Source organism: Vipera ursinii, assembly GCF_947247035.1.
Source record: "Vipera ursinii genome assembly, chromosome: 13".
NCBI lineage: Eukaryota > Metazoa > Chordata > Lepidosauria > Squamata > Viperidae > Vipera > Vipera ursinii.
In genome coordinates this window covers 10,014,639-10,035,349 of record NC_139526.1, presented here as the reverse complement: position 1 = coordinate 10,035,349, position 20,711 = coordinate 10,014,639, and the positions used below count along the sequence as shown (strand labels likewise).

The following is a 20,711-nucleotide window of genomic DNA, read 5'->3' as shown; positions in this document are numbered from 1 at the left end:
GTGTTGAAGAGCTTGCTGAGGGGGTTGGAGAGCTTGCGGATGAGAGCCCTCAGCCAGGCCCCTCCCACCTGGTCACGACGGAGACCCAGCTGTGTGAGCCTGACAGCGTGGATGAAGATGACCCACAGCTGGCCCTGTTCAAGGACGCCCGACGCAGGAGGCAGTCAATCAGGAGTAAACAGAGGAAGGCAATGGGGCACCTCGGAAGGAGGCAGAGAGAAGCCACACCCTGAACTGTATAAAAGGGGAATGCGTGGGAGGGCTGGTTTGCTGAAGGCAACCGCTTGAATAGCTCCTGTTTCATAGCTCCTGTTTCATGGTTGGTGTCTTGTTTTGTTCTGTTTTATGTTAATAAATTTGGCAGGCTTAATTCCAGCCTCTTGCCATTTGTACAGGGGTTGTCCCTGCTTTTTCTGCAGGGCCGGTAGCAGGCTGGTACAGAACACATTTGGGCTGGTGAGCTAATGAGCACCTTGGGCTGGTGTTTTGTTTTTTTTTAAATGATCCATTGGGTTTTTTTCCCCCTTGGCAATCCATGCCCTTCTCAGGAGTCTTCTCCAATGCCACAGTGCCCAGTACTCTCCCTCTCCTGCTTCTTCAAAATCCAACTGTTGCTTTCCTAGAGTATCACAGGGAGACTCACTGCTTTTAGGCATCTGGTCGCTTCTTCCTGAAGGCAAGGCCCGTCTTTTGCAGAGAGAATTGTCTCCTCCCAAGCCCTCCTGCAAAGGGAATTGTTTCTCCAGAGTAAACACCACCTGCCCCAGAAAGCCATCAGCTGCCTTGTCGCAACTTGTGCGCCTGTTTGCCGAGCTCCGACCAACCAACAACGTCAGCTGTGTTGAAATGAGCTACTTTTAGCCTGGCACACAGCGAAGAGGAGCAGAATGTCTAAACACGCTGCCTGCCTCCAAGCCCACATGAGCCCCTCCCCGCTACGGGGTGGGGGGGGGGTGGAGGTTGGCTCAAGTTGTGCTTTGGCTACAGAAGCTGCTTGCTTGCTGTGTGGTCCAAAGTTTGAAAGATGTAGAAAAGAAGCAGGGAATCAAAGATAATCAGCTGTCATGATGAACTCAAGCTCCAGTTTAAAGAAACATTTCCAGGGCAGACTTCTTGATTCTTTTAAGGTCCCATCTCCAGTCATTTAGGAATGAAGGCTTGGGGAGTCACAGCACCAAGGACCCTCAGAGGGGCTAAAAAAGATAAAAGTAAAGATTTCCCCCATCCAGTTGTGTCCCACTTTAGGGTGCAATGCCCATCTCTGTTTCCTAGCTGAGGGAGACAGTATTGTCCAAAGATGCATCCGTGGTTATGTGATTGGTATCAGTGGTGGGATTCAGCCGGTTTGCACCGGTTCGGTAGAACCGGCAACTAAATTTTGCTGAGTTTGGAGAACCAGCTGAATGCACACTGCTTCCAGAAGTCCATTCTAGGCCTCTGAGGCCTGGAGGAGGCTTCCCCAGCCTAAAAGGGCCCACCGGAAGTGCGTGGATGCCACTTCCAGAAGTCCGTTCTAGGCCTCTGAAGCCTGGAGGAGGCTTCCCCAGCCTAAAAGGGCCCACCAGAAGTGCGTGGATGCCACTTCCAGAAGTCCATTCTAGACCTCAGAGGCCCAAGCCTGCATCCAATAAGAAAACCGGTTGTTTAGGTATTTGAATCCCACCAAGGTGCAAGGAACACTGCTACCTTCCCACCGAAGTGGTACCTGTTTATCTACTCACCTTTACATGTTTTCGAACTGGTAGGTGGGCAGGAGCTGGGGCAAAGAATCAAAGAGCTGTGCCAGAATCAAAGTATACTGCTCAAAAAAAATAAAGGGAACACTTAAACAACACAATGTACTGTATTTAATAGTAGGATGTCTTATCTTGTGTTCCCTTTATTTTTTTGAGCAGTATACATCATGGTCTAGCATCTTGTATGTCCAACTCAAAGAAAACAAAACACCTGGATTCCAACCCCGTGCCAGAAAATCAACATGCTGAGCTGAAATCTAGGGACGGCTGAACTAGGACCAATCCGTCAAGCTGTCAAATAAAGGCTTCCACAATCTTGGGTGCTGTTGCAGAAAACGCACACCTGCACAACAGAAGCTGCTAGCTGCCTTCCTTTTCAAGGGCATTAATTTTCTCTTAGGGGAAATGGAAGCTGCACTAGGGCAATAACAAGCTTGCACGATCCCATATTGGCTGGTAATCCTCAACTTACCACTATAATGAAGCCTCCCCATTATTTATTTGTATCCCACCGTTGTTATTATTATTATTTTATTGCAAATACCTCAAGGCAGTGAACATATCCAAACCCCTTCCTCCTCCTATCTTCCCCACAACAACCCTGTTAGGCTGAGAGAGGGGAACTGGCCCAAAGTCAACCAGCTGGCTTTCATGCCTAAGGTGGGACTAGAACTCACGGTCTCCTGGTTATTGGCCCCAAGTCACCCAGCTGGCTTTCATGCCTAAGGTGGGACTAGAACTCACGGTCTCCTGGTTATTGGCCCCAAGTCACCCAGCTGGCTTCCATGGCTAAGGTGGGACTAGAACTCACCGTCTCCTGGTTATTGGCCCAAGTCACCCAGCTGGCTTTCATGCCTAAGGTGGGACTAGAACTCACGGTCTCCTGGTTATTGGCCCCAAGTCACCCAGCTGGCTTTCATGCCTAAGGTGGGACTAGAACTCACCGTCTCCTGGTTATTGGCCCCAAGTCACCCAGCTGGCTTTCATGGCTAAGGTGGGACTAGAACTCACGGTCTCCTGGTTATTGGCCCAAGTCACCCAGCTGGCTTTCATGCCTAAGGTGGGACTAGAACTCACGGTCTCCTGGTTATTGGCCCCAAGTCACCCAGCTGGCTTTCATGCCTAAGGTGGGACTAGAACTCACGGTCTCCTGGTTATTGGCCCAAGGTCACCCAGCTGGCTTTCATGCCTAAGGTGGGACTAGAACTCACGGTCTCCTGGTTATTGGCCCAAAGTCAACCAGCTGGCTTCCATGGCTAAGGCGGGACTAGAACTCACGGTCTCCTGGTTATTGGCCCCAAGTCACCCAGCTGGCTTCCATGGCTAAGGTGGGACTAGAACTCACGGTCTCCTGGTTATTGGCCCCAAGTCACCCAGCTGGCTTCCATGGCTAAGGTGGGACTAGAACTCACGGTCTCCTGGTTATTGGCCCCAAGTCACCCAGCTGGCTTTCATGCCTAAGGTGGGACTAGAACTCACGGTCTCCTGGTTATTGGCCCCAAGTCACCCAGCTGGCTTTCATGCCTAAGGTGGGACTAGAACTCACGGTCTCCTGGTTATTGGCCCAAGGTCACCCAGCTGGCTTTCATGCCTAAGGTGGGACTAGAACTCACGGTCTCCTGGTTATTGGCCCCAAGTCACCCAGCTGGCTTTCATGCCTAAGGTGGGACTAGAACTCACGGTCTCCTGGTTATTGGCCCCAAGTCACCCAGCTGGCTTCCATGGCTAAGGTGGGACTAGAACTCACGGTCTCCTGGTTATTGGCCCCAAGTCACCCAGCTGGCTTCCATGGCTAAGGCGGGACTAGAACTCACGGTCTCCTGGTTATTGGCCCCAAGTCACCCAGCTGGCTTCCATGGCTAAGGTGGGACTAGAACTCACGGTCTCCTGGTTATTGGCCCCAAGTCACCCAGCTGGCTTTCATGCCTAAGGTGGGACTAGAACTCACGGTCTCCTGGTTATTGGCCCCAAGTCACCCAGCTGGCTTTCATGCCTAAGGTGGGACTAGAACTCACGGTCTCCTGGTTATTGGCCCAAGGTCACCCAGCTGGCTTCCATGGCTAAGGTGGGACTAGAACTCACGGTCTCCTGGTTATTGGCCCAAAGTCAACCAGCTGGCTTCCATGGCTAAGGCGGGACTAGAACTCACGGTCTCCTGGTTATTGGCCCCAAGTCACCCAGCTGGCTTCCATGGCTAAGGTGGGACTAGAACTCACGGTCTCCTGGTTATTGGCCCCAAGTCACCCAGCTGGCTTCCATGGCTAAGGTGGGACTAGAACTCACGGTCTCCTGGTTATTGGCCCCAAGTCACCCAGCTGGCTTTCATGCCTAAGGTGGGACTAGAACTCACGGTCTCCTGGTTATTGGCCCCAAGTCACCCAGCTGGCTTTCATGCCTAAGGTGGGACTAGAACTCACGGTCTCCTGGTTATTGGCCCAAGGTCACCCAGCTGGCTTTCATGCCTAAGGTGGGACTAGAACTCACGGTCTCCTGGTTATTGGCCCAAAGTCAACCAGCTGGCTTCCATGGCTAAGGCGGGACTAGAACTCACGGTCTCCTGGTTATTGGCCCCAAGTCACCCAGCTGGCTTCCATGGCTAAGGTGGGACTAGAACTCACGGTCTCCTGGTTATTGGCCCCAAGTCACCCAGCTGGCTTCCATGGCTAAGGTGGGACTAGAACTCACGGTCTCCTGGTTATTGGCCCCAAGTCACCCAGCTGGCTTTCATGCCTAAGGTGGGACTAGAACTCACGGTCTCCTGGTTATTGGCCCCAAGTCACCCAGCTGGCTTCCATGGCTAAGGTGGGACTAGAACTCACGGTCTCCTGGTTATTGGCCCCAAGTCACCCAGCTGGCTTTCATGCCTAAGGTGGGACTAGAACTCACGGTCTCCTGGTTATTGGCCCAAGTCATCCAGCTGGCTTTCATGCCTAAGGTGGGACTAGAACTCACGGTCTCCTGGTTATTGGCCCCAAGTCACCCAGCTGGCTTTCATGCTTAAGGCGGGACTAGAACTCACGGTCTCCTGGTTATTGGCCCAAGTCACCCAGCTGGCTTTCATGCCTAAGGTGGGACTAGAACTCACGGTCTCCTGGTTATTGGCCCCAAGTCACCCAGCTGGCTTTCATGCCTAAGGTGGGACTAGAACTCACGGTCTCCTGGTTATTGGCCCCAAGTCACCCAGCTGGCTTTCATGCCTAAGGTGGGACTAGAACTCACAGTCTCCTGGTTATTGGCCCGAAGTCACCCAGCTGGCTTTCATGCCTAAGGTGGGACTAGAACTCACGGTCTCCTGGTTATTGGCCCCAAGTCACCCAGCTGGCTTCCATGGCTAAGGTGGGACTAGAACTCACGGTCTCCTGGTTATTGGCCCCAAGTCACCCAGCTGGCTTTCATGCCTAAGGTGGGACTAGAACTCACGGTCTCCTGGTTATTGGCCCCAAGTCACCCAGCTGGCTTTCATGCCTAAGGTGGGACTAGAACTCACGGTCTCCTGGTTATTGGCCCCAAGTCACCCAGCTGGCTTTCATGCTTAAGGCGGGACTAGAACTCACGGTCTCCTGGTTATTGGCCCAAGGTCACCCAGCTGGCTTTCATGCCTAAGGTGGGACTAGAACTCACGGTCTCCTGGTTATTGGCCCCAAGTCACCCAGCTGGCTTTCATGCCTAAGGTGGGACTAGAACTCACGGTCTCCTGGTTATTGGCCCCAAGTCACCCAGCTGGCTTTCATGCCTAAGGTGGGACTAGAACTCACGGTCTCCTGGTTATTGGCCCCAAGTCACCCAGCTGGCTTTCATGCCTAAGGTGGGACTAGAACTCACGGTCTCCTTCTTTCTAGTCTGGTGCCTTCACCGCTAAGCCCAACTGGCTTTCTATTATGGACATCATCACAGTCATAAAGTGAGTCTCCCATGTAAAACCGACCTGATTTTATGGCTTTTATTAAACAACCTGAATACTTGCTATGGGGCATTGTGGGCAAAAACATCATAAATTGTGGTGATGTGACTACAGAAGGCTAAGAACAGTGGCAAATGCAGGCTGGTTGCCAAGCACCTGTCTTGAGGTCACGTGACAACGGGGGTGGGGGGAGGGCAGCCATCAGAACTTCAGAACTGGGTTGTAAGCACCTCTTGGGGGTGGGGGAAACCATCATAACTCTGAACGGTCCCTAAGCAACCGGTCATAAACCAAGGCCTACTTTATCCTTTCAGCAACTCATTGCAAGGAAGAAGAAGCTGCAGACATGACAGCATGGCAAAGATCAGGTGGGGGGGGGGGCAAGTAAAAAAACAAACCACAAAACAAGCACCATTTCTTTTTAAGGAAAGACGCTCAAGAAAAGTAGACAAAGCTGAAGGGCGTCCGATGAGGCTGTGATTCTGACACGTTCAGTATCTGTGAAAAACCCTTCTTGGTGTTTTGCCAAAGCCGGCAATCTTTGCGTTACCCAAAGTTCACGGAGAAAAATAGAAAATCTGCTCTCCTCCCTTGAAAAAAATGAGCCTGCTCAAATCTCCCCCCCCCCAAAAAAAATTGATTTTCTTTTCTCGGTAAATAATGTGGGAGCGAAGAAAGGGGGCAGGCAGGGACAATACTCCCGTAGAGTCATCATTTGATTGTTCTCCTCATGGCTCTTGTCATCCTGCTAATTACCAAAGATGGATTATCTGCACTTCAGTGGAATTGTCAGCTTTCTTTGAAAAACTCCACCCTGATGGCGCCGGGTTAATCAGCAGCCTCTGGAGCAGGCGGGGGGGGGATACAACATGTAGACAAAGATCACGGGTTTCTGCAGGGGTTCAAACGATGGCATCCATCCCCCAACTGCCAAGTGACAGGAGTTGCGTCAGGTGTCCTGAGGTGATCTGCCAGTTGGGTGACGTGGATGCGCGGCTGTGGCCATTTTGACTGCCGGATGTTTGGTCTGGATTGCCTGTGGTGAGAATCCCCAACTTCTCTCAAAAGCCTGCCCCCTGGTTCCGTGGTCCAATTTCTGTGTCACCTTCTCCCTTCACCCCAAAAGACGAAGGACCTATTTTAAATGATTCTGGCAAAAGTAGCATTTCCTCAACCATTAGGATGGACTTTCCAATGGAGCAGCTGATTTAGGCATGGAGATGTTGACTTTAGAAAGAGTGCAAAGAAGAGCAACCAATATGATCAGGGGACTGAAGGCTAAAACATATAAGGAACGGTTGCTGGAATGGGGTATGTCTAGTTTAATGAAGAGAAGGACGAGGGGGGACAGGATAGCAGTCTTCCAGTATTTGAGGGGCTGCCACAAAGAAGATGGGTGTGTGTGTGTCAACCTATTTTCCAAAGCACCGGAAGTCAGGACAATGGATGGAAACTGATCAAGGAGAGAAGCAACCTAGAAATAAGGAGAAATTTCCTGACAGTGAGGACAATAAAGCAATGGAATGGCTTGCCTCCAGAAGTTGTGGGTCTTCTAGTCCAATCCCCTGCTCAAGCAGGAAAGCCTATACTTTGAGGTTGTCAAATGGCTGTCCAATCTCTTCTTAACAACCTCCAATGATGGGGTACTCACAACTTCTGGAGGCAAGTCGTTCCAGCGGTTAATTGTTCTGACTGTCAGGAAATTTCTCCTTGAGTTCTAGGTTGCTTCTCTCCTTGGTTGATTTCCATCCGTTGCTTCTTGTCCTGCTTAAAGGTGCTTTGAAGAATAGTTTGACCCCACTCTTCTTTGTGGTAGCCCCTCAAATATTGGAAACACCGTTATTATGTCACCCCAGTTGTCCTCTTCATTAAACTAGATATACCCAATTTGTGCAACCATTTTTCGTATGTTTTAGCCTCCAGTCACCTAATCCTCTTTGTTGCTCTTCTCTGCACTCTTTCCAGAGTCTCAACATCTTTTTTACATTGTGGCGACCAAAAAAACTGTATTCCCAGTATGGTCTTACCAAGGCCTTATAAAGTGGAACTAACACGTCACGGGGTCTCGATTCTAGCCTCAAATCACTCTGAACTTCCCAAAGATAATATAAAGCAATCAGATCCTGCAAGAACAGAGGAAGGAATCTGAACGTCTGGCTTTCCATACCGAAACATTGCAATCTTTCTCTAAAGTGTGAATGTGTCACCCTCCCTTTTTTCTGCTAGTAACACCAGGACTGTTACTCTGGGGAGTCCTCCCAGCCCCATCTAAGTTAAACATTGAGTCAGGAGAGCTGAAGACAAAGAAGAGCGTGTCAGGAATGAGAAAAAAAATATATCACACTTTATGAAGCAGCACCAGCCAGTGCTGTTGTGGTGCCTTTTGCTTCTCTGACCTCGGGAGGGGCACAGATCAGGATTCCCAAGTGAAGAAAAAGAGAAGGAATCTTAAGGTCAAGTTTCTAGTCCTCATGGCGGTAAAGGACTGTCAGGAACAGAGCTTCTGCCACTGTGTGGCTTAGTGGGTGAAAGGTGACAATGGTAGAGCTCCAGGATTTTGTTCTAATTCTACAGTTAGTCCTCAACTTTCGCCATAACTCACCGCAGTCGTAACTCCGAGGTACCACGTGACCAGACACTATATAAATTCTAAATAAAATGCCAGCGGGCCAAGTGCCCGAATTTTGGAAATGCTTTAATTTTATTATTGTAGGTATTCCGATCAAATATTCCCACTCTTAGGTTTGTTTGTTTTTTAATAATATCAGCCTTTGTGGTTGATTTACTGTGTAAAGGAGGGGTCTAACTTATATCTCTGTCCAACCAACTTTCCTCTTTTATTTTATTTTTTCTTTGTTATGTTAACTATAAAAGGGGATGTAACCTAAGGATCAGGGCTCCTTCTTTGAAAGAGAGAAATCCCTTTGGACTGAAAAAGCTGATAAATTGGAATAAAATGATCTTCCTGTCTTGGTTTGTCTCACTGGAAAATATGCGTGGCAAGGTACGAGCCTTAAAAAAAACAACCATATTTGGCCTTCATTATGTATGCATCAGTCGAGCCAAGCTCACCCTGAAATGGCCTGGCACAATCTTTCTGCCCATTTCTCCTTCCTAATAGGAGAAACCCCCCAAATGGGAGACAAGATGTTTTAGAGCACAAAGCAGAGACTCAGCTCCGGTGCTAAGAAGCCCCATCGAAAAATATTTTCGATGCCCTGCGAGGCCTGAAAAATCACAGGTATCTAGGCAGGCTGGCAAGTGCTGAGTCTGCCACACACATGCAAATAATATGAACCTGGCGCTAATTATATCCGAACACAATGTGCCCACGGGCCACTGCTTTCCCAAAAAAGGCTCCACGTGGTTCAGTACAAGCTGTCCACCAGTTTCGCGATACATTTGTCTGGTGGGGAGCCACATCAGAACAGAGCGTGTGGCTGTTATTAAAGCTCATTTCCTAATAAAGCCACACAGCTAACTTCACATTTGCATCTACTTTAGCAAAAGGCCACATCTCAACCTTGGGGAAAAATGACAGAAAAACAGAGCTGGAAGGGATCTTGGAGGTCTTCTAGTCCATCCCCTTGTTCAAGGAGGAGACCCTATACCAGGGGTAGGCAACCTCGGCTCTTTTATGACTCATGGACTTCAACTCCCAGAATTCCTGAGTCAGCTATTGAAGTCCATGAGTCATAAAAGAGCCGAGGTTGCCTACCCCTGCCCTATACGTTCCGGTCAAATGGCTATCAAATCTTATCTCCAAAGCCTCCCGTGATGGAGCACCCGCAACTACTGGAGGCAAACCATTCCACTGATTACTTGTTCTCACTGTCAGGAAATTTCTTTTCAGAACTTACAATCATAGGACAAGAAGGGGCCTGGGAGGTCTTCTAGTCCAACCCTCTGCTGAAGGCAGCAGCAGAAGTATTTCACCTCCCACAAAAGTCAACATGATTCGTGTTTTCGCACTGCTAAAGAAAGGGCCTTCCCTGCAAAGCGAGGCATAAGGTTCCATAAAGAGCTGGGAAGGGGTTAGGGTCTCTAAGCCGGCTGCTTGCTGGCCAAGAAGAGATGCATGGACTTTTCAGACACCCACCTACCTCCCAGCATTGATATTTTGTAAGAGATCAGGATAAGGGTTTAACCCAAGGTTCTCCAACCTTGGCTACTTTAAGACTTGTGGACTTCCAGAATTCCTCAGCCAGCTTCTGGGAGTTGAAGTCCACAAGTCTTAAAGTTGCCAAGGTTGGAGACCCCTGGTTTAACCAACCCAGCTCCACCTGATCCAGAGGAAGGCATTTTGGGGGGGGGATGAATGGGCATTATGGGGAGTTTTGAAAGCATGCCGTGGGCTCTTTCACAAAATGGCTGCCTGGGAAGGCTGTTGCAAAAGGACTCCCTTGAGGAGGGAGAATGGGCTGACCAATGACAAAAGAGAAAGTGAATTAAGGAAAAGGCTGCTGGCCACTTGTGGAGATCTGGTGGTGGATGATGACTATAGTATGTGCCATCAAGCCCTTTTCCACCCCTAGTGACTTCATAGATGTTCTCCAAGACCGTCTATCCTTAACTTGGTCTTTCAGCTCTTCCCCAAATCCACCCCAACTGTAACTGAGTTCCTCCACCTTACTGCTGATCCCCCTCCTCCTCCTCCTCTTCTCTTTCCTTGCACCATTCCAAGAATTGCACTTTCTGCAGAGAGCCAGGACTTTGTCCATTTATTTCCCAAAGCATCAGAAGGAAGACAAGAAACAATGGATGGAAACTAATCAAGGGGAGAAACAACCTAGAACTAAAGAGAAACTTCCTAACAGTGAGAACAATTAACCAGTGGAACAGAAGTTGCCTTCAGACGTTGTGGGTGCTTCATCGCTGGAGGCTTTTAAGAAGAGATTGGACAGCCACCTGTCTGAAATGGTAAGAACTCCTGATTGATTCTGATGGATTACGTGCCAACAGGTTGGTGTCAACTCTGCAGTCCGCATAAGAGAGATTTTCTCCAAGGAGGATCTATTCCCAACCTGGTCCTTCACATCTTCCAATGATGCCCCCATCACCACAGTCACTGAATCCATCCATCTTGCTCCTGGTCCTCCTTTTCTTCTTTCCTTCGACCCTTCTCAGCAGTGGAACATTTCCCAGGTCTTCATTTCATGTGCCCAAAGTAGCATGATTAGGTAAAGTAAAGGTAAAGGTTCCCCCGCACACGTGTGCTAGTCGTTTCCGACTCTAGGGGCCGGTGCTCATCTCCGTTTCAAAGCCGAAGAGCCGGCGCTTGTCCGAGGACGTCTCCGTGGTCATGTGGCCGGCATGACTAGACGCCAAAGGCGCACGGAACGCTGTTACTTTCCCACCGCAATGGTCCCTATTTTTCTACTTGCATTTTTACATGCTTTTGAACTGCTAGGTTGGCAGAAGCTGGGACGAGTAACAGGCGCTCACTCTGCTACGCGGCACTTGGGATTCGACCCGCCAAACTGCCGACCTTCTGATCGACGAGCTCAGCATCCTAACCCACTGAGCCACCGCGTCCCTTAGCATGATTAGGAGCCTGGTTATTTACGCCTGGAGTGAGAATTCTGGGTTGCTTCTGTGCGGTGATGGATCGATTTGTCTTCTTGGCTGTCCATGTTCTTCTCAGGCATCTCCCCCAACATCAAAGGTGTCAAGGCACTTTCTAGCCTACTTTCCATTGGTCACTTTTGTTTAGCTTTAAACAGTGAGCCCATTTCCAAGATAATTCCAAATATAAGAGGGTGGGTGACTAGATCAAAATGTTGAGGAGTGAGAAGAGGCTATTGTAACAGGTTATCCAGACTCTTTTGCTAAGAGCACTGAATTTTTAAGAAGGGATTTATCAAATTAGCAGAGAGCTTCTATTTTAGCTCAGTGGTGTATGTGTGTGTATGTGTGTCCCCTCTCCTAGACTGATAGAAAAATGGGAACAAAACACAACAAACCCTCAATACATTTACCGGCATAGCTATCTGTTATATTATCCTTTGCCACTAGGTAATCTTTTCGTTTGTTTATTAAATTTCCATGCTGCCCATCTTGCTATCTAGATGATCAATCTTCCCTCATGCTGCCGTTTTTCCTTCATCCCACCCATCTCCACCTCATCATGCAGCTTACTCTGACCGCTAGGCTGTTTCTGCTATGCCGCTTTCGCATTGGACTGTGCTTAACATCTGGGGAGGAATGAGCAAAGAAGAGAAGGGGACAACATCAACCCCAGTCCATCCTGAACATCTCCCTCCTTCTCATGTTTCAGGCCCAGGGATGGGCGGGACTCTTTAACTATATATCACTATATATTCTTAGGTTAGGATTTGTTGTTGGCCTTCCTTCCTGGGTTTCTCAACCTCAACACTCTCTAAGAGGTATGGACTTCAACTTCCAGAGTTCTCCAGCCAAATTCAAGAGGTGTGGACCGACTCCCAGAATTTCCCAAGCATCTTCAAGAGATGTGGACTTCAACTCCCAGAGTTCCCCAGCCAACTGTATTTATTTTTTTTATTTTTTTATTGCTTTTATAAAAACATATAATAAAACAAAAAATACATATAAAAACAAAACATAACATAAACAATACAACCAACAAAAATGCAAAAAGAATACTTAACTTCCATTATTCTTAATCTTTCAAATCATTTTCAGGTGACTTCCTCAAGTCCCCCCCTATCTGCGTTTCATCGTAGATCATCACTAGCAATTTCTATTTCATAATTCTAAATCATATTTAATATCTATCTATATTTAATTTCTTATCATTTAATAATCATTCTTTCATATTATCCTTAATACTAAACATTAAACTCTAAAACTGCAACCTATAAGCACTTCCAAGTCCATTTCAAACTAATTAATATGACAATATTTCTTCAAATAGTCCTTAGATTTCTTCCAATCCCCCAGCCAACTTTAAGAGGCGTGGATTTCACCTCCCGGAATTCTCCAGCGAGCATGTTGACTGGGAAATTCTGGAGCTGAAGGCCACCCCTTTTTAAGTAGGTGAGGTTGAGAAAAGCTTTTCTCAATGCCAATGATCAGAGAGAATATTAAGAGAAGCAGAGGTTTAGGTGGCCTCGTGAAGCCCTGAAAGTTTTTGTCCTTGACTTAGAAAGTGGGAAGGCAACCCATTCCATCCCCTTTCCTTCCTTCTTATATAGCCATGTTTTTCAACCTCAGGAACTTGAAGATCTGTGGACTTCAACTTCCAGAATTTCCCAGCCAGCAATTCTAAGCCAGCTATAGAACAATGTTTTTCAACCTTGGGAACCTGAAGATCTGTGCACTTCAACTTCCAGAATTCTCCAGGCAACAGTTCTCCCCAGGGAATTCTGGGCAATGAAGTTCGTACATCCTTAAGGTAGAAAAAACACTATGTAGCCTCCAATAACACCTACAATCTACCTCCAAACCTTTGACCCCCAACTCTTCCAACTGAAAAGTGTCTCCCAACAAACTATTGAGGCAGGTGAAGAGTGTAGTTTGGTTAAATGCAGGGGTAGGCAACCTTGGCTCTTTTATGACTTGTGAACTTCAACTCCCAGAATTCCTGAGCCAGCCATGCTGAGGGGAAAGGGAGAGATTTCTAAGCTGAGCCAGGCTGGCTCAGGAATTCTGGGAGTTGAAGTCCACGAGTCATGAGGGGGCCATAGTTCCCCCATGCTGGCTCAGGAATTCTGGGAGTTGAAGTCCACCAGTCATAAAAAAGCCAAGGTTTCCTATCCCTGGCCTAGGCCTAGGCTGCTTTATGACTCGTGAACTTCAACTCCCAGAATTCCTGAGCCAGCCATGCTGAGGGGAAAGGGAGAGGTTTCCAAGCTGAGCCAGGCTGGCTCAGGAATTCTGGGAGTTGAAGTCCACGAGTCATGAGGGGGCCATAGTTCCCCCATGCTAGCTCAGGAATTCTGGGTGTTGAAGTCCACGAGTCATGAGGGGGCCATAGTTCCCCCATGCTGGCTCAGGAATTCTGGGAGTTGAAGTCTACCAGTCATAAAAAAGCCAAGGTTTCCTATCCCTGGCCTAGGCCTAGGCTGCTTTATGACTCATGGACTGAGTCCACCAGGCTCAAGGTTGACTCAGCCTTCCATCCTTCCGAGGTAGGTAAAATGAGGACCCAGATTGTTGGGGGCAATTAAGCTGACTTTGTAATAATGCCGCTTGGGTGTGTGTGTGAAAGCCCTAATAAGCAGGCATATACATAGAATGAAGGCTACTGCTAAGCTTGTAAGCCGCCCTGAGTCTTCGGAGAAGGGCGGGATATAAATGGAATTAAAATAAAAATAAATAAAAATAAACTCCAAGAATTCCTGAGCCAGCCATGCTGAGGGGAAAGGGAGAGGTTTCCAAGCTGACCCATTCTGGCTCAGGAATTCTGGGAGTTGAAGTCCATGAGTCATAAAAGAGCCAAAGTTGCCTACCCCTGGTTAAATGGAATAAAAAGCCCCCTCACCCCTCCTTCCCCACAGCTTCAGCAGCTCAGCCTTCCCATGGCCCCTTACCTCTTCCGTGGTGAGAGGCATACAGATCCGGTATTCCTTCACCAGCATTGCTGCTCTTAGGTTCAGGATGTGTTCTTCTCTTCAGATGGAAACAGGGACTTCGTCACCAACCCAGTAGCCCCCCGAGATTCCTCAAGGAAAGCATCCTCCTGCAGGGAAACAGGAATTCCCAACCAGTGGTTAGGGCAGAAAACAAGACTTTAGAACAACTCAAGGGCCAACTCTGGTACACATCTGGCAAGCTAAAAGCTAAAACTGCCTAAGTCTCCAGTAGCTTTCTCTCCCTGCCCCCTCTCCAACAATGGCTCATGACTTCATCATGGGTCACCATGGCAGCCATTTTGAGGTCACCAGCCTCCTCTCCATGTCAGGTCAAGGGAGGAGCAGCTGTTGGACCAAAGAGGCCCAGAGAAGACCATCCCAACCTTTGCCCTTGCTCAGTTGCAGAAGAGCAGATTCTCTTCCAGCTGTATGTCTTTTTTGCACTGTTTTCTAATGCTCCTTCTCTTCCTTTGAAGGATTTCCTCGATCCCCATGTTCCTCCAGAGCAAAACATAAAAGGGTGAGGGGGTTAATTAGGAGAAACGAAATGTTCTTCAGGTCTGGCAGGCTAACATCACAGGCTTAGCGATGATTTCCAAGTTACAGGCTGAAACTTACTAGATCTCTGGAGAGCTACAGGAGAGAAGCTGATATCCCCAGCTCACTTCCCAAGGCCAGGATTCTGGCTATTTTCTCCATAGAGGAAAGCAAACATCTGTCTTATGCCTCTGTCTGGGTACAGACCATCCCTACCAATATGAGACTGAGAATCTTCTAGAACAGAGAAATCCACCTTTGAGGTAAGGTTGAATTTTGCTGCCTGTTCTGCCTGACTAAAATAAGACACCTCCACGTGCGATGATTCATTTAGTGGAATTATATTTCCAAGATTCTTTTCTTTTTTTTTGAAAAAGGGAGGTGGTGTGTGTGTGTGTGTGGGGGGAAAGCTGGCTGGTAACAAAGCACAACATCCATCTTCAACCTAATCTTTCATCCTAGGATATAAAACGGAGGGAGATGGTAGAAACTCAGAACGTTGTTCGGGAGGGCCTTGAGAATATTGGGCCTTGAGTTGTTAATAATAATAATAATAATAACAATAACAACAACAACAACAACAACAACACAACAACAAAACAACAACAACAACAACAACAACAACAATAATAATAATAATAATAATAATAATAATAATAATAATAATAATAATAATAATAATAATAATAATAATAATTTAATTTTTATACCGCCCTTCTCCTGAAGGGAGAAGGAAGGAAGGAAGGAAGGAAGGAAGGAAGGAAGGAAGGAAGGAAGGAAGGAAGGAAGGAAGGAAGGAAGGAAGGACAAGCTGAGGTGGGAGAAATCAGCTTAGAGGTTTAGAGGTGGTGGGAGGAACAACCTCATGAATTTGCCTTCTGGGAAACCAGCTTTTTTGCACTTGGGAATGCTCAGTATGTCAAGCACCTTTTAAAACAAAACATAAAACGTAACATAGGATAACAGGCTGAAAGGGACCTTGGAGGTCTTCTAGTCCAACCTGGTACTCGAGCAGGAGACCTTACATTATTCCAGACAAATGGTTGGCCAATCTCTTCTTGAAGACCTCCGAGTGTTGGAGCCCCCACAATTTTTGACCCGTTCTCAATACCCCCAGTGGGACAATTGAGCCAAGCAATGATGGGATTCAGGTCCTGCAACTAGATTGCAGAATTGGTACCCATGAAAAATCAAAGCACTGGAGAGGCTTGATGGGAGTGTCTTGGCTGTTCTTCTCTTTCCAGCTAGGGATGCCATGATGATGATGTTCACTTGTTGCTAACGGTTTCAAATGATGCCAACTTTCCATGAATTGCATTATTGGGAAGACCCCTGAACTAAGCAGTTCAACCCACCCAGCCCTCCAGCAGGTATCGCAGACAACCATAGAAATGCCCTTGGAAAGAATGCAGAGAACAGCAATGAAGATAATTAGGGGGCTGGGTATGTCTAATCGAGTGGAAAGAAGGATGTGTGTGTGTGTGACATGATAGCAGCCTTCTAATACTTGAAGGACCCCTACATAGATGAGAGGATCAACCTATTTTCCAAAGCACCAGAAGGCAAGGAAAGAAACAACGGTTGGAAACTAATCAAGGAAAGAAGCAACCTAGAACTAAGGAGAAATTTCCTAACGGTGAGAGCAATCAACCAATGGAACAGCTTGCCTCCAGAAGTGGTGAATGCTCCATCACTGGAGGCTTTCAAAGGGAGACTGGACAGTGCTTAAAGCAAAACAGGGTAGATGTACATGAAAGAGATAAATGAACTGATTCAGGAGGAAGGAAAGGAAGGAAGGAAGGAAGGAAGGAAGGAAGGAAGGAAGGAAGGAAGGGAAGGCTGGAGGAAAGGGGAGGAGGAAGGAAGGAGAGGAAGTGAGAAGAAGGAAGGAAAGAAGGAAGAAAGAAATGAAGGAAGGAGACAGGGAAAGAGGAAGGAAGGAAGGAAGGAAGGAAGGAAGGAAGGAAGGAAGGAAGGAAGGAAGCAAGCAAGCAAGCAAGCAAGCAAGCAAGCAAGCAAGCAAGCAAGCAAAGACATAAGCAACTGATGTTCTAAGTAAGTTGTAATTTGATCCCAAGGAGCAAAGCAGAAGAAGAGGACCAGGGTCCAAACTATTCTTTGGTTTGATCCAACAGAATCGTATTTCACAGTTTCCTTCCACACTAAACCGTGTTTCTCAAAACTGGCTGCTTTTAAGATGGGTGGAATTCAACTCCTTCGTTGGCTGGTGAATCCCGCAAGTTGATGTCCACTCCTCCATCTTAAAGTGGCCAGCTTTGAGAAACACCGCACTAAACCCTCTTCAACGCTGATCTAGTTTCAAGTTATCCCCTCGCAACTGAGGTTTGTCCGCATGCTCAGCGGCAGCATGTCTCAGAAGCAGCTTGCCTGTGTTCAAGCATTGCTCCTTCGTCCCTCCTCTTTCCATCTGCCCCCCTTCTCCTGCCAAGGAGCACAGGGCAGGCTGAACCATTCTTTGGCTGCTCACCTGCCCCGGGTTTCTGATCAGCGAGATAACTTAGCCTGAGCACACCTGGCCCAAGGTGACCTGCTGGATTCTGTAGCCAAGCGACCATCTCGCTTGGATTGCCTGGTGTCAGATCAGCATTGGGCAGCCAAGTGCACCACCTCTCAACCAGTTATTATCAATGACACTGGCAGCTGTTGGAAGTCAGCACCCACCCACCCTCCTAGAGAAGGAAATATTTTGGGGGATTTTTTTTTTAAAAAATGGCAGAATATTATATTTCCCCAAAGGAATAATGGAGGAAAAAAAATCTTAGGTAGAAACCAGCCCCCAGTCTCCTTCCCCCAAGCAGGCCAGCTTTTAGAAATGCAGATTTGGGGCCACCTATTCCTAAGCAAAATGCCTTCAGCCCCAGCCACAGAGAAGCAGGACATGACCGCCAGGAGATAATAGGATTATCCCACCACCATTAGAATACCAAAAGGGCAAATTCGGATGAGCTTCGGATGGCCCAAGCTCTCCAGTCCTTTTGCCGTGGCCTCAAAACACTCCTTTTTTCACCTGGCTGACCTGGACTGACAGGGATTTTAATTATGTTTACAATTTTTAATTTATTTTTAATTTTTAATTTATTTTTAATTTTAATTTATTGCACAGAGGCCTTTAATTTTAATTTTATCTTAATTTCTGTATTTATTGTATATTATTGTTGTTAGCTGCCCTGAGTCCTTCGGGAGATAGGGCGGGATATAAGTCCCATTAATAAATAAATAAATAAATAAATAAATTCAGGCTCAGGTCAAAGTAGTTGCACAGGTACAGGAAGAACCTCAAATACAAAGCCCACAGATTGTATAAAAGCCCACCTATCCCAACTCCATTTTGTCAGCTATCCCAGAACCACATGCTGTTGGTTCTGTTCTTCAATAAACGGAACCTTCTTTCCGAACAGCCTCCATTTTATTCATTCCCGGCTTGGATTGGACCTGACGGATTTTTCTTTCAACACAGCTGTCTTGCCATAATCATGATTTATGCTGTTCACCTATAAGCCACCAAGGTCCCTGGTCTAGTTCAACCTCTTCTCAGACATTCTTTTGTGAAACAGCCTAGCGAAAGAAACCTTGTTGACATATTTAAGTATAAGCTTTTGCACTGGAAACAAATTCCTTGTGTATCACTCTTGGCCAATAACGTTGTGTATCTACTTCTACTTCTACTCCTATTCTATCCAAATAATTAAGCACGCACCAGTTTGGCAAATAAAAGCCAGATACATGAACCTCTTCGTGGGCATTCGTTTGGCAGAGCTTCCTGTGCCCAGAAAGCAGTTTGTTGCAGTTGAGTTGTAATTTTCACATCATGTAGAGCTCTGGTTTCCATTCACCCTCTCAAGCTTCCTCCTAAGCACCCTGCAAGGTAGGCCGGATTGCAAGAGCAAGACTTGCCCCTAATTAGCCAATCAGTCCTACTATTGAGCTGCAGAACATCCTGCAAACATGTTGTGAAGCAGATTGCAACAATCACATCATATTCCACCAAACGCTACCTTCATTTAGAACAGCCATGTCAAACTGCCGGCCCATGGGCTGAATGCATTGCCGGCAATGGGGAAAAAGTCGCGATACGTCACGTGATGTCGCGAGTTTGACATGCCTGATTTAGAACAATGTTTTCCAATCTTGGGAACTTTCTGGGACTTCAATTCCCAGAATTTCTTTCTTTCTTTCTTTCTTTCTTTCTTTCTTTCTTTCTTTCTTTCTTTCTTTCTTTCTTTCTTTCTTTCTTTTCTTTCTTTCTTTTTCTTTCTTTCTTTCTTTCTTTCTTTTCTTTCTTTCTTTCTTTTTCTTTCTTTCTCTCTTTCTTTCTCTTTCTTTCTTTCTTTGTCTTTCCTTCCTTCCTTCCTTCCTTCCTTCCTCTTCCCCCTCCTCCCTCCCTCCCTCCCTTTTTCTTTCTTTCTTTCTTTCTTTCTTTCTTTCTTTCTTTCTTTCTTTCTTTTTCTTTCTTTCTTTTCTTTTTCTTTCTTTCTTCCTTCCTTCTTTCCTTCCTTCCACTTCCCCCCTCCTCCCTCCCTTCCAAATCAATTCATTCACCTCTTTCACACACATCTACACTGTTTCATTTTAAGCATTAATTCTAAATGCTCTAGAGATCAATGTTTCTTAACCTGAGCAACTTTAAGACCTGTTGACTCCAACTCCTAGAATTCTGGGAATGGAAGTCCACACACCCTTAAAGTTGCCCAGTTTGAGAAACACCGATGTATTGAGCAATGTTTCATGGAAAACGCATCCCCCAGAAGGAGCACCAACCTTTGGTTTGAGACCTCCTTTCCTTTCTGCAGGAATAAATCTTCCAGATGGGATTAGCTGCATGCTTTTTTTACATTCCCATCTGCAGCCCTTCTTTGAAAAGCCAATGCATTGTATTTATGGAGAGTGTAAATAACACAGCCCAGCTCCGCCTGGGGCAAATAGGAGTTTTCCCACCCACTTCTTTTTCCAAGCAACACAAGACGCTTGCAAACCACGTGCCAAACTCAGCCGGGGCTGCTAATCCACACAAGTCAATCAGCCTTCCAGCGATAAGAAGGTTCTCCTTAATGTTTAACAATTAACTGTTTGAGTTTAAAGCTTCAGCCAAGAGGAATTTGGCTGAATATCACAGCTACGTTGGAAAAACTTTCAGGGATCTGAAGCAGATAAACAAGAGTTGCCACTAGCAAGGATGCAAAGCCTATCTGGGTTGTGTTTTTTCCCCCCCTTCAAAAAAAGATGTCAACCTGCTTTATCAATCCAACTAAAATGGAATATAATCTGTTTGGGTTACCCCCTAAGCATGGAGTATGAAGTAATGACATAATCATGTTCACCGAATAAATCCTAAATCAGAGCGTGCAGGGAAAGACAAGCTGGAAATTATTATTTGCAACTGACACAGGGTGGACGATGGGGATGTTGCAAGCCACAGTAACAGATAGTCCTCGACTTACAACCACAACTGAGTCCAAAATTTCTGCTGCTAAGCGAGGCAGTTGTTAAGTGAGTTTTGTCCCATTTTATGACCTTTCTTGCCACAGTTATTAAGTGAATCACTGAAGTTAGTAAGACAGTCTGGCTTCCCCACTGATTTTGAAGGTCGCAAAAGGGGATCACATGACCCTGGGATCCTGCAACCGTCATAAGTACATGCCAGTTGCCAAGCATTTGAATTTTGATCATGTGACCCCAAGGCCACTGCAATGGTCCTGAGTGTGAAAAGTGGTTGTAAGTCATTTTTTCCAGTGCCACTGTAACTTCAAACCATCATTAAGCATGTGGCTGTAAGCCAAGGACAAGTACACGGAGTAAAAATGCAATGTGGGGAGGGTCAGATGGGGAACATAGAATAATAAGGGCTTGAAAGGGACCTTGGAGGTCATCTTGTCCAACTTCCTGCCCATGGCAGCAGATCCTATCTGTCCAGTCTTTTCTTAAAACTTCCAGTGATGGAGCACCCACAACATCTGGAGGCAA

The 20,711-nt window shown here is 46.8% G+C and overlaps 1 protein-coding gene across 1 annotated transcript in view; it reads right to left on the bottom strand.

Moving 5' to 3' along the window:
* Positions 1–14,198, bottom strand: part of LOC310646211 (cytoplasmic phosphatidylinositol transfer protein 1-like) — a gene marked incomplete at both ends in the record, with an annotated part of 45,009 nt that extends 30,811 nt beyond the window's left edge. The window contains one exon of the mRNA XM_083372471.1: positions 14,151–14,198. Within this exon, the coding sequence (XP_083228597.1) occupies positions 14,151–14,198 (48 nt within the window). The remainder of the gene's footprint in view (positions 1–14,150) is intronic.
* Between the last annotated feature and the right edge of the window lie 6,513 nt (positions 14,199–20,711).